Source organism: Theropithecus gelada, chromosome 9 (assembly GCF_003255815.1).
Source record: "Theropithecus gelada isolate Dixy chromosome 9, Tgel_1.0, whole genome shotgun sequence".
In the NCBI taxonomy this organism is placed as follows: Eukaryota; Metazoa; Chordata; class Mammalia; order Primates; family Cercopithecidae; genus Theropithecus; species Theropithecus gelada.
Genome location: NC_037677.1, coordinates 16,918,618 through 16,933,556, shown reverse-complemented (window position 1 = coordinate 16,933,556; position 14,939 = coordinate 16,918,618). Strand labels below are relative to the sequence as shown.

The 14,939-nt window shown below is 35.0% G+C and overlaps 1 protein-coding gene across 1 annotated transcript in view; it reads left to right on the top strand.

Moving 5' to 3' along the window:
- Positions 1-14,939, top strand: part of CCDC7 (coiled-coil domain containing 7) — a 447,862-nt gene that overhangs the window by 418,041 nt on the left and 14,882 nt on the right. Inside the window, exons 35-42 of the mRNA XM_025396487.1 lie at positions 1,516-1,599; positions 1,815-1,898; positions 2,123-2,206; positions 2,628-2,711; positions 4,108-4,191; positions 4,866-4,988; positions 7,685-7,810; positions 8,986-9,075. Coding sequence (XP_025252272.1) covers positions 1,516-1,599; positions 1,815-1,898; positions 2,123-2,206; positions 2,628-2,711; positions 4,108-4,191; positions 4,866-4,988; positions 7,685-7,810; positions 8,986-9,075 — 759 coding nt within the window. The remainder of the gene's footprint in view (positions 1-1,515; positions 1,600-1,814; positions 1,899-2,122; positions 2,207-2,627; positions 2,712-4,107; positions 4,192-4,865; positions 4,989-7,684; positions 7,811-8,985; positions 9,076-14,939) is intronic.

Sequence of the window (14,939 nt, the reverse complement as noted above, 5' to 3'; positions counted from 1 at the left end):
ATGAACCATTCCTTCTTATGTGTACTAGTTAGAGTAATAATCGGAGAGGCTAAAATATGACTGCTCATATTCCATATTTTTATGTTTCTATAGATCTGCTTATGTTCACAAAATATAGCTGTGTACTTATGGAAAATACGTTCTTATGTGTCTCGGTTCATTTTGGTAATGGTGCCTCAGCTGGTCCATACTTTGGTTTAGATTTCACTGGTGGTATATTTGGGCTTCAGATGTTACACTGTAAAACTTAACATTTATTCAAGAGCTCAGACATTTCTTCAGAGCAAAACTTTACTCTGTGGTATCTGGGTCATTATAGGTGTCCAACTTTAGCATATAGTCTGCTATAAACAACTTTCTCTCACAAAATATTAGGTCCACCAGTTGACCCAAGTCACCCATTCTAATTTTCCCTTTTCAATATGAACTCGCCTTTCATAGCTTTCATGTATTTTTCATTTTATATGACCTAGTCAGTAGTTTTCAAATCTAGCAAAAGATTCAAATCACATAAAAACTCCAGTGGAAAGGAATGCAATCTCAATGCTTATGCTACTACAAGTTTACTTACTTCATCCTCCCCAGCTACAAAGTCTACAAACTCAAGAAGATATGAAAGTCACATTTTCATATTCCACAAAATATCTAATTATTTTTCTACATTATTTATCCATACTTGATTAACAGTTACAAATCTTAGAAATGACATGAAGTCTTTATGAACAAATCAAAGCACTTTGCCCCACAATAACTCTCTGTGACTGTGGAGACCATGATTTGCAAATTGACCTGTTCTTGAAAATGTTATGTTTTATCTCACCAGGTACATCCCATAGTAGATAGTGCTACTGGTGTAAAATTTAAAGTTATGTTATCATCATAAACTTTCTAGGATAATTTTAGTTTGCATAAGAGATGCCATTATATAGTAAAGTCACTGGTTAAGGAATTACAAAGTGTTGGTTTGTGCATCAGTTTTGTCATTATCTTGATGTGGTCTTGTTCAAATCATGAAACATCTCTGAACTTCAATATAATAGGCTTATATGATTGCTAATAGCCCTTCAAATTCTGTTTTGTGATGCTTACTGCAATAAGACATTATATTGCGACTCTTCTACTATAATAATAAATACTCACTACACATGCATACACACACATAAAATTTTTACCTTATAAAATATATTGAAATCTGCTTTATTTCTATAGAGACTAATAAGGATCTCTTAGCAGATGCTATTGGACTATTGGACGAGGTATAATAAAGGGGTCAATTAAAACACAATTTAAATGTCACCCAGGTAAAAAAAAAATTCAAGACTAATATTTATGGTTTATTCATATCCCTGGAGTTAAATTAAGTATGACCCTTTAATGACAATAGTACCAATATGTTAGTATTATATAGGTGAAATTCTAAATGAATATCCTCCTATAATTAAACACACATATATACTCAGAGAGATGGTAATGTTTATCTTACAAAATATATTGATATCTGTTTTATTTTTACAGAGACTGATAAGGAACACTTGGCAGATGCTATTGGAAGAGGTATAATAAAGGGATCAATCAATGCACAACTAAAAGGTCACCAGGGTAAGAAAAAGAATTTCTTACATCTAATATTTATGGCTGATTTATATTTCCTGAGTTAAATTAAGTATAGACCTTTAATAACAAAATATCTATATTATAGTGTTACATAAGTAAAATTATTCATGAATACCTTCCTATAATTAAACACACAAACACACACAAGTATGGTAATGATAACCTTACAAAATATACTGAAATCTGTTTTATTTCTATAGAGACTGATAAGAACTTCTTTGCATATGCTATTGGAAGAGGTGTAAGGAAGGAGTCAATCAAGACACAATTAAAAAGTCACCCAGGTAAGAAAAAGCAATTTCAAGACTAATATTTATGGTTTATTTATATTCCTGGAGTTAAATTAAGTGTGGACATTTAATGACAATAGTACCTATATGTTATTACACAGGTAAAATTCTTCATGAATATCCTCCCATAATTAAACACACACACACACACACACACACACAGAGGTATGGTAATGTTTACCTTATAAAATATATTGAAATCTGTTTTATTTCAATAGAGCCTGATAAGGAATTCTTGGCAGATGCTATTGGAAGAGGTATAATAATAGGGCCAATCATTAGACAACTGAAGAGTCACCAAGGTAAGAGAAAGAATTTTTCAAGTCTAATATTTAGGCTTATTTATATTCCCTGAGTTAAATTAAGTATAGACCTTTAATGACAACAGTACCTATATCATAGTACTTTCCATAGCAAAAGATGCTATTGGAAGAGATATAATAAAGGGACCAATCAATGCACAATTAAAGAGTCACCAGGGTAAGAAAAAGAATTTTTGAGTCTAATATTTGTGACCTATTCATGTTCCCTGAGTTAAATTAAGTGCAGACCTTTAATGACAACAGTGTCTACATGTTATTATTACACAGGTACCTATATCATAGTGTTATATTGGTAAAATCCTTCATGAATATCCTTCTATAATTAGTTAAACACACATGTATACACATGTATAGTAATGTTTACCTTATAAAGTATTTTGAAATCTGTTTAATTCTATAGAGACTGATAAACAACTCTTAAAAGATGCTATTGGAAGAGATATAATAAAGGGACCAATCAATGCACAATTAAAGAGTCACCAGGGTAAGAAAAAGAATTTTTGAGTCTAATATTTGTGACCTATTTATGTTCCCTGAGTTAAATTAAGTATAGACATTTCATGACAATAGTGCCTACATGTTAGTGTTACATAGGTAAAATTCATCATGAGTATCCTTTAATTAGGCTCTAGCATTTACTATCAGTGGAACATTAGCATATTATTGATTTTAAAACTCATCCATTTGAAAAGTAATGCATAAATATTCAGTGTTACAGTTACCTTAGAGTAGTCTCAGTGTAGGCATTTCCAAAGCTATTCTACTTACTTTTTGTTTCTGAAAAGTGATGTTTAATTAGCAAAAGCAGAAAGGCAAAAGCAGAAAGGCAAAAGCAGAAAGGCTAGCTGAAGACTGTGATGACAAGAGGAGTACAACACATAACTATTTCACTGGTTATCCATTCCCTCTATTTGATAAAAATGTCAGGCAAATTTATAAAGTCTCACCTACAATACAGTACTTTATTTGTGTTACGTAATTCAGAGATTACACTACTGACTTTCATCTTGGTGTAAGATTGTTATGTAGTTACACAATTTTCTTTGATCTCTGGTGTGATACAAAAAGAGGCAGACAGCTAACAGAGAAACAATGTAAAGAGACACATTCGAAGCCGGCCCTCTAAAACCAATGTTATCCAAGGTACTGGATGCATGTGCAAGGTTCTGCCCCTTGGAGAGCAGCAGTAGCACTTCACACTATAGGCAAGAGACTTTAGTAGAATGGCCCAGTCACAGTGCTATGCAAATAATAAGGAGAGAACAACGACAAACCCCAGATAGAGGAGGAGGAAATCAGTATCTGGAGATGCTACAGTATATTATGGAAACTGTCAAATCTTTAGCAAAAATTATTAATATGTAAAGAAACAGTGAAGTGTGACCTACACCAAGGAAAAGGGCATGCCACAGTAACTGTTTGTGAGAGTCCCAGGTGTTGGACCTAGCCAGCGAAACCTCAAAGCACTTATTACAAGTATGTTCTTAGAGTAAAGGAAATTATTCTTAAGGAAGAAAAGGAAGGTAATAGAGATTGATATCAAATAAGATGGAAATTTCAAAAGATAACATGGCAAAGCCCTGTCTCTACAAAAATACAAAAATTAGCCAGGTGTGGTGGTGCACACCTGTCATCCCAGCTACTTGGAGAGGCTGAGGCAGGAGGACCACTTGAGCCCAGGAGGTTGAAGCTGCAGTGAGCCATGTTCACACCTCTGCGCCCCAGCCCGAGTGACAGAACGAGATCCTGTTTCTAAATAAAAAAAAAAAAAAAAGGAAAAGAAAAGAAAAAGAAATTTCAAAAGAAAAAAGAACTAAAATACATATGTAACATAAATGGTTACCTTACAAAGTGTTTTGAAATTTATTTTATGTCTATAGAGACTGATGTAGAACCCTTGACAAATGCTATTGGTTCAAGTAAAACAATTGGTGAGATAAAGACACAACTAAGGACTCACTATGGTAAGAATAATAATTTTAAGTCTAATATTTACAGTTTAGTTATCTTCTCTGGGGTTTTAGAGTGAATCTTTAATGATAACAGTACCTATATTTCATGGGCAAATGTCTTCATGAATTTTCTCTTATAATTAAACTCTCATATTATCAATGGGAAATTAGCTAGAAAGTTTTAAAACCTCTAGACAATGATTTTTTAAAAATATGAGGTTTATAATTCTCTGTTTAAATAAATGTTTTCTACAATAATCCATGTTACTTTTATAACAATAGGATTAATGAAAAATAAATCTAACAAACATTGGTTGAATTGGGGCAGGGAGGGATCCAGTAGCTTATGCATAGACCTCTGACCTCCAAAACTATCTTTCTAAATGTATCCTTTCAAATGTAGACTACGGATCAATTATAGAAATGAACATTTGGTCAAACTAAAATGAACTTGGGATAAAGGTTGAAATTAAGGAAGATACTATCACAGAATGCAGAACAAAGACGAGAAAGAGAAAATGATGAGAGACTACACAGAAATTTACGTAATAGACAAGTGGCCATTTAATAAAATGTGGGAAGAAAAATTACCAGTGCAGAAATAGAGACAAATATGTGGAGTTGGGGATTAGTGTGTGAATAGTCAGGAGTACTCATACACTTTTTCTTTTAAAATTTTATTTTAGATGTGAATTTATTTAAAAACAAAGATATGTCCATACAACGTCAAGAAGGTATCTTCAATAGGAGCATTACACCAAGTAAATTCCCAACAAAAGTGATCAATTTATCACCCTTTGAAAATAAAGGTAAAGAATTATGTATGAAGATATGAATTCAGTATCTAATTACCTAGAATAGTTTTAAAGTATGCTTTTTCATTTACTCTTTATGCATCTTACTTTTTTTCAGAAATATCTTAGGAAAATTCTTACAAGCGTAAAAATAAAATTGTTTTAATCCATCCTTTTTATTGGCAGCATGATACTTCATAGTAAGAACATTTTATTCAATCATTCTATTAAAGAGCAATGACATTTTAGGGTTGAGATTTCTTATTAAAGTACACATGGATTTTTAACGTTAAATGATATTTCCAGATTGCTTTCCTAAAGGGCTAATAAATTAACATTTTCATTTGGCAATCTTTAGGGAAAATTCTTTTTTCTGCATAACCATCTGCAATATGGATTGCTGAGTTTTTTTCTCATTTATACCCATCTGAAAGTTACTAAATTATATCTCACTCTTATTTTAATTTTTATTTCCATATTTGTTAGTGTTTTACTACTCCATATCTACCCTAAAACTTTAAAAAGCATAAAACAGTAACCGCTTAGGTAACTGATGATTGTCTTGGCTGGGCTAGCATGCATTTTTGGTCAAATTATCAATTCACCCACATGTATAGCAGTTGACTGGCTGTTGTTTGAGACAATGATGTATAGAGTGGGCCCATTCAGTAAATAGAAACTTCACTGGTTGTTCAAAAAGAAAGCAAGAGGGCCAGGTGCGGTGGCTCACGCCTGTAATCCCAGCACTTTGGGAAGCTGAGGCAGACAGATCATGAGGTCAAGAGACCATCCTGGCCAACATGGTGGAACCCTGTCTCTACTAAAAATACAGAAATTAGCTGGGCATGGTGGCACGTGCCTGTAGTCCCAGCTACTTGGGAGGCTGAGGCAGGAGAATCGCTTGAATCCAGGAGGTGGAGGTTGCAGTGAGCCGAGATCACGCCACTGCACTCCAGCCTAGCGACAGAGCAAGACTCCATCTCAAAAAAAAAAAAAAAAAAAAAAAGCAAGAATGTAAAAAGTAGATGACTAAGTATAAAGTTGTTAACTTGGTAACTGAAAGTATTAAAAGAATTCTAAGGTTACATGGAGGAAGCAATTACAGAAAGGAATTGCCATACCCAGAACTGAAGGAGATCTCTGCATAAGGTGTAGATTGGATGGTGCTAGTGTCCCTGATTCTGTGGTAGGACCTTGGATCCATACTTCTGAAGGAGGTGCCCTGGCCATCTACTGCTAGTTTCTAAGCAGGGAGGAATAATAAAACTGGTTCTGCAAATATTGGGAAAAAAATGCAAACTCTTTGTTGCTATGGGAGGAATTGCTCCTTCTGGGATAAGGAAACAATACTGAGATGTTCTTCACAGAAACTGAAAAGAGACAGGAAGCTCTCAAAGCCCACTAGGAACAAAATGAGAAGAACAAGTCTGTCCTTTTTCCTCCAAATTTGCAGTTTTCCTCTATCTAGCCTATCTTGTACAGCCTGCCTTGGAGCTACTCTGCAAAGCAAAAATGTGGTCTGCAGAATCCCAGATCCCGTATCATAAAGCAGAGTTTAGAAGGGTGGTTTGGCGACTGAACTTAATAACTGACCCAGGAGGTGAGTTGGCTGCATGTTTCTCATCATCCAACCAACTAGCTAGGAGTCTTCAAGTTCTAAGAGCAGCATGCAGGCAAGCCTCAATGTATAAGCAGTTTTGAAGTCTCTGCTCACACACACGCAATGTAACAGTGGTGAGACAGGGACAGACCGCAGAAGACATTCCCATTAACAAAAAGCGGGGAGAAACGAAGGCAAATATGGCAGTCAGTGATCCATACAATAAGGTCACCTATTTCACCATTCAATAGCATTATAATTTTCTCAGTAAAAACATACATGAAAAAATAAATGAACCAGGATGTTGGAGGATACCAGAATGGAATGCAGACTGGGGAAAATGGAATCGATCATTTCTAGTCTCTGTTTTCTTTATTTCTGCTTTGATCTTCATTTTTTTTCTTCTGTTAGATTTATGCTTAGTTCTGCTTTTACTACTTCTGTAAAGTGTAGTTTTAGGTTGTTTATTTGATTCTTCTTTTATGATGTAGACATTTAATGCTATAAACTTTCCTCTTAGGACTACATTTTCTGCGTCCCATAAGTTTTTGTATGTTATGTTTTTATTTTCTTTTGTCTGTAGATATATTTAAATTTCCCTTTTTAATTTCCTCCTTGACACAATAGTTCTTCAGGAGCATATTGTTTAATGTTTCAAAGATCTATTAAGTTTCTTTTTATTCTCCTGTTACTGATATGTAGTTAATATTTGATGTAATTTTGATCTTACATTGTTAAGACCTCTTTTGTGGCCTAACATATGATCTATTCTGGAGAATGTTCTTTGTGCACTTGAGAAGAATGTGTATCCTGTTACTGTTGGATAGAACATTGTGTAATTGTCTGATAAACATGCTTTATCTTATGTGTAGTTCAAGTCCAGTGGTTATTTATTTTCTATCTGGATGACCTGTCTCTTGTTCAATAGTGGGGATATTGAAATTCCCTACTATTATTTTGTTGCAGTCTATGTATCCTTTCAGGTTTTTTTAAATGTTTGCTTTATATATTTAGATGCTTTGATGTTGTGTGCATATATACTGTGTGAGTATTAAAAATAATTACAAATGTCATCTATTGTATGGCTAACATATTTTCTAAATTTTTCTAGAGGAAACTTATGAGTACTCTTCACCCTATGTGATTGCACCTTCAAAAGCAGTTTATAGAACATATAGGGCTAGTTCAAGCTTTTCTAAAGACATCCATCTTCCTTTACTGAATCAACTCCCTTCAGGTAACTTTTAATATTTTTAGTGTACAGTGTGATTTTTAAAATAAAGCTATAACTAAATGTAAATAACCAAGTTGTAATAGCTTCAGTCATATAACAGTTTAGCAAAACATAAATGAAAGTAAGTGTGAGTTAAGTTTATCTAACATTTGTTCATTCTTAGCGATGAGTAGTGTCCCTGGCATTTCTCTTCCCCTTCTCCATTGTGACTAACTTGGAGCTCCATTTCAGTTCTCCACCTTTTTGTCTTGTTCACTACTATAGATTTTGTGGATGACTGAGATAAACTCATTTTATAATCTCTTTCTTATATTTATATGTCCATCTTTTATTCAACCCCAGGGAGAGCATACAATAGAAATACAACATAAGGATAGGTGAGAAGAAAAATAAATCATATGTTTAGTTTTTCCCTTCCTTTCATTATCATCTTCCTAGGCTTCTAACTCCATTAATATCTGAGAACTAAGATTTGATTCTTATCTGTCACTCCAGAGGCATCATTATGTAATTATCACCCTGGTACATTTTCTACAGTTAACTAAGTTTGAATTTTATTTTATTTTATTTTATTTAGACACGGAGTCTTGCTCTGTCGCCCAGGCTGGAGTGCAGTGGCATGATCTTGGCTCACTGCAACCTCCGCCTCCTGGGTTCAAGTAATTCTCCTGCCTCAGCCTCCTGAGAGTTTGAACTTTTTAAAAAATGTAAATGATTTTTCTTTGATTTATTCTGTGCTCTAAAATAAATATCCATGGCACTTTCTATTCATAAATGTTCTAAGTAAAAAATTAACAGGAAATGCAGAAAGTTGACTATTACTTTTGTTTTATTTTTTTACTACATGCAGTATAAAAGGAAAAAGAAAACAATGAAAAGATATTTGGGCTTGCTTTTGGGGAAGCAAATGAATGTAAGCAAAGAAAGTGAAATCCATTTTCTTTCCCAGTGAGCTAGAAGAAAAAATGGTCAGAAATTATATATGACAATTATATATATTAAAATAATAAGCAAAATCCTGGGCTTCAGTGGATACAAAATAAAGTTAAAAGTTAAATTACTGAAAAAAAGTTGTAAGGAAACTGTGTTTTAGAAGACTAAGATTTATCTTAACTTTTTAAAAGTTGAAATTACTTAATTCTCCACATAATTTAATAACACTGTTCTCATTTTTTTAGGGCATTCGAAAGTTGTTACCTTAAACCAAAAAACTATTGAATTTACTCTGCCTTCTGTGACCAACACAATTGGAAAACCTACCTATAAAGGTAAAAGAATCACTACAATACAGACATATGAAATAAAACTTTATGCTATATTCTCATTGTCTCTCTTTACCAACCTCAAATCTCTAGGCTTCTTCCTCCAAACAACCAATCTTATGAGTAAGGTATCATTTCCCAAACCTTTCTTCAAACATGTAAAAATATATATGTAAACAGTGGTTTGTGGTTCTGAATAACAACAGGCTTATATGCTTATATCCTCCTCACTTTTAAATTGATAGAAATTTCTTTCATCTGTCACTTTTTAAGCTGCTGCATGATATTCTACAATGTGAATGTGTCCTAATTTATTCAATGATTCCTCTACTGAATAACATTTTATTATCGTTTTTTGCCACTACAAGCAATGGTGCAATAAATACCATTGTTCACATATATTTATATCACAGTGATTGCATTTCTATAAAAAAGAACATGTAAGTGAGGTTGGTGCATTAAAGGTATATATCATTTTAATTTTAATAGATATTAGGAAACTTTTCAAATTACTATAGCTAGTAGTTCTGCTAGTAAATGCATGAAATGCCTATTTCCAAGCACCTAAGCCAGAACTAGACTTTTTATGCATTGGAAATATTAAGAATATTAAGTAATATTGTTAAGATGTCAGTACCATTCAAAGTGATCTAAGGATTCAGTGCAATCTCTATCGAAATCCCAAATGCTTTTTTTACAGAAAAAAGTAAGTTTTTTTTTTTTTTTTTTTAATTCATACAGAATCTTAAGGCAGCAGTCTCCAGCCTTTTTGGCAGCAGGGACTGGTTTCATGGAAGACAATTTTTCCACAGAATGGTGGTGGGGGAATTATTTTAGGATGATTCAGGTGCATTACATTTATTGTGTACTTTATTTCTATTATTATTACACTGTAATATATAATGAAATAATTATACAATTCACCATAATGTAGAATCAGTGGTAGCCCTAAGCTTGTTTTTCTGCAACTAGGTAGTCCCATCTGGGGGTGATGGGAGACAGTGGTAGATTATCAGGTATTAGATTCGCATAAGAAGCACACAATCTAGATCCCTCGCATGTACAGTTCACAATAGGGTTTGCACTCCTATGAGAATCTAATGCTGCCACTGATCTGACAGGAGGCAGAGCTCCAGTGGTAATGCCAGCAATGAGGAACAGCTGTAAATACAGATGAAGCTTCCCTTGCTCACCCACTGCTCATCTCCTGCTGTGTGGCCCAGTTCCTAACAGGACATGGACCAGGGGTTAGAGACCCTGTCCCTATAAGGGACCTGATAGTCAGAATAATCTTGATAAAGGACAAAATTGAAAGACTTACACTTCATAATTTCAAAACTTACTGCAAAGCTACAATAACCAAAATGATATGGTATTGGTCTAAAGACAAATACATATTTTGATGGAATAGGATAGAGAGCTAAGAAATAAACCCTCACATATATGGTCAAATGATTTTTTACAAGAGTGCTAAGACTAATCAGTATGGAAAAAATAGTCTTTACAACATACAATGCTGAGAAAACTAGATATCCACATGCAAAATAATGATGTTGCACCCTTATCTTACACATACAAAAATTAACTCAAAGTGGACCAAAAACCTAAAACTAAGAGCTACACTTTAAAACTCTTAGAAGAAAACATAGGAGAAAACCTTATATTGGATTTGGCAATGACTTCTTAGATGATACAAAACACACTGTCCAAAAAATAGATATGTTAGAATTTATCAAAATTAAAAACTTCCAATCATCAATGGAAAATATCAAGAGTAAAAAGGCAAACCACAGAATGGGAGAAAATATATTTAAATCACATATCTGATAAGGTATTAATAATCCAGAATATGTGGAGACCTCCTACAACTCAACCACAACAACAGAGCTCAATTTTAAAATGGGCATAGGCCAGCCTCCTACAGAAACACTGATCTGATCTGATCACCCTACCCTCTGGACTGAACACCCACAGCACCCTGCCTCCCTGGATCGGGATAGTCCTCTAGAGCCTGAGTTGCTGAGGTTCCCCACCTCCCTAGGAGTGAAGCCAACATTGCACTGCTGCACACACCCCAGGGCCAAAGCCACAGATGTGCCCCCATCATTCTTGGACCCTTGCTGTCACTGCACCTGACCTCACAGATCCTGAGTCACTGCTGTGTCCCATTACTCCGGGGCTTAGAGTTCTTGGTGCATGAATTGCCACTGTGTCCTATTGGTTCTGTAACCTGAATTGCAACTGTACTCTGCTCATTGGGGCCTGAACCTCTGGAAAACCTCTTCCTTCCCAGAGCCATGCCATTGCTGCACCCTAACACCCAGGATGAGTCAGCAACATGCCTGATCCTGGGCCTAAGATACTGGGAAGTGCCTCAGAGTCACAGTACTTGGCCTTGTGGGAGAGCTGCACCATCCACACCTGAAAGAATAAACCTGGACCTACACCACAGGTGCCATGGCAGTTCAACAAGACACTGAGGCCCAGACCCCAGCTCCACAGCCACTCTGAGCACCTGTTCCCTGTAATAAACACAGCACTGCTTGGCTGCCTCTGGCCTGTGTCAGGCTCAACACCAAGAGAGATGCCTTCCGGTAAATCTCCCACTATGGGGAAACTAGAACAGAAGGATCTTTAAAGTCCTTTACAGTGAGAAATGGATTCCACTACTGTGCCTACCCAGAACCAGAGCCACTGCACGTTGCCCAGCTAAAACCTGCAGACAATATCTGCAGGTAACAGTCTCCCCAAGGAAGCCACTATAAAAACAAAAATTAGCAAATGGAACTTAATTAAACTAAATACCTTCAGCACTTTCCATCCAACAGCAGCAGAACATACATTTTTTTTCTAGTGCACATGGAACATTCTTAAGGATAGACAATATATTAGGCCATAAAACAAGTCTCAACAAATTCAAGAAGATCAAGAATATGCCTAAGACTATTTCTGAAAACAATGGGTATGAAATTAGAAATTAAAAACAAAAGGAACCTTAAAAATTTACAAATATGTAGAAATTAAAAAACTTGCTCCTGAACAACCAACCAGTAGGTCAAAAAAGAAATCAAAAGCAATACTTAAAAATATGTTGAGACAAATGACAATAGAATCACAATGTATCAAAATCTATGGGAAGCAGCAAAAGTAATTCTAAGAGGGAAGCTTATACCAATAAATGACCACATTATAAAAGAAGAAAGATTCCAAATAAATAGTCTAATGTTATGCCTCAAGGAGTTGGAAAAAGAAAAACAAGCCAAAGTTGGCAGAAGGAAAGAAATAATAAAGATTAGACCAGAATTAAATCGAATAGAGAATAGAAAAACTATAGAAAAAAATCAATAAAACTAAGAGTTGGTTTTTTTTGAAAAAAAATAAAATAGACAAAATCCTTGCTAGGCAAACTAAGAAAAGTAGAGAAAAACTCAAATAAAATCAGAAATGAAAATGAAGACATTATAGTAGATACCAAAGAAAGTAAAAGGATCATAAGAGACTAGTATGAAAAACTATATGCCAACAAATTGGATAACCTAAAGGAAATGAATAAATTCCTCAAAAAATATAAGCTACCAAGATTCAATCAGGAAGAGATAGAAAGCTTAGACAAACCAATAGCAAATAAAAAGGTTGAAGAAGTAATTAAAAACGTTTCAACAAAAAAGGTCAGACCTTTCGAGGTGGCCTCACAGTTTCACACCTTCACATTTGGATCCTATGAAACATTCACAGAAGAATTATCAATGCTTCTTAAACTCTCCCCCAAAAATAGCACTAGAAGGAGTATTTTCAAACACACTTTATGAGGCCAGCATCACCTCGAGACGTAAGCCAAAGAAAGACACAATACGAGAAGAAAACTACACAGCAATATCTCTGAGGAATATTGATGCAAAAATGCTCAACTGAATTCAACAACAACAATTAAACATTATCAAACTTAATTGAAAACAATAACAAAATTGAACATCATGAGCAAGTGGAATCTATTGCTGACATGCAGGGCTGGTTGAACATGGGTAAATGAGTCAATGTGATACATCACATTCACAGGATAATCTCAGATGATCCCCCATGATGATCTCAATTGACACAAAAAAGCGTTTGACAAAGTTCAGCATTCTTTATTGAAACTTTTAATAGTTTAGGTATAGAAGGAAAGTTCCTCAACATAACAAAGGCCATTTATGAAAAATCCACAGCTGATGGAGGAATATTTTCCAAGCAAATGGAAAGCAAATAATAATAATAATAAAAAGCAGGGGTTGCAATCTTAGGCTCTGATAAAACAGACTTTAAACCAACAAAGGTCAAAAGAGACAAGGGCATTATATAATGGTAAAGGGATCAATGCAACAAGAAGAGCTAACTATCCTAAATATATATGCCCCCAATACAGGAGCACCCAGATTCATAAAGAAAGTTCTTAGAGACCTACAAAGAGACTTGGACTCCCCACACAATAATAGTGGGAGACTTTAACATCCCACTGTCGATATTAAACAGATCAATGAGACGGAAATTTAACAAGGATATCCAGGACTTGAACTCAGCTCTGGACCAAGCAGACCTAACAGATATCTACAGAACTCTCCACCCCAAAGCAACAGAACATACACTTTTCTCAGCACCACACTGCAGTTATTCTAAAATTGACCACTTCATTGGAAGTAAAACACTCCTTAGCAAATGCAAAATAATGGAAATCGTAACAGTCTCTCAGACCACAGTGCAATCAAATTAGAACTCAGGATTAAGAAACTCACTCAAAACTGCACAACTACATGGAAACTGAACAACCTCCTCCTGAATGACTACTGGGTAAATAATGAAATGAAGGCAGAAATAAAGATGTTATTTGAAACCAATGAGAACAAAGACACAGCATATCAGAACCTCTGGGACACATTTAAGCAGTGTGTAGAAGGAAATGTATAGCACTAAATGCCCACAAGAGAAGGCAGAGAAGATCTAAAATGACACTCTATCATCACGATTAAAATAACTAGAGAAGCAAGAGTGAACAAATCCAAAAGCTAGCAGAAGGCAAGAAATAACTAAGATCAGAGCAGAACTGAAGGAGAGAGAGACACAAAAAACCCTTCAAAAAATCAACGAATCCAGGAGTTGGTTTTCTTGAAAAGATCAACAAAATAAATAGACCACTAGCCAGACTAATACAAAAGGAAAGAGAAAGAATCAAATAGATGCAATAAAAATGATAAAGGGGATATCACCATTGATCCCTCAGAAATACAAACTACCATTGGAGAATACTACAAACACCTCTACACAAATTAATTAGAAAATCTAGAAGAAATTGATAAATTCTTGGGCACATACACCCTCCCAAGACTAAACCAGGAAGAGGTCAAATCCCTGAATAGACCAATAACAAGTTCTGAAATTGAGGCAGCAATTAATAGCTTACCAACCAAAAAAAGTCCAGGACAGACAGATTCACAGCCGAATTCTACCAGAGGTACAAAGAGGAGTTGATACCATTCCTTCTGAAACTATTCCAATCAACAGAAAAAGAGAGAATCCTCCCTCACTCATTTTATGAGGCCAGCGTCATACATGTGTAGAATGTGCAGGTTTGTCACATAGGTATACATGTGGTTTGCTGCACCCATCAACTCATCATCTACATTAGGTATTTCTCCTAATGCTATCCCTCCCCTAACCCCCCAACCCCTGACAAGCCCCAGTGTGTGATGTTCCCCTCCATGTGTCCATGTGTTCTCATTGTTCAACTCCCACTTATGAGTGAGAACATGCAGTGTTTGGTTTTCTGTTCTTGGGTTAGTTTGCTGTGAATGATGGCTTCCAGCATCATCCATGTCCCTGCAAAGGACATGAACTTA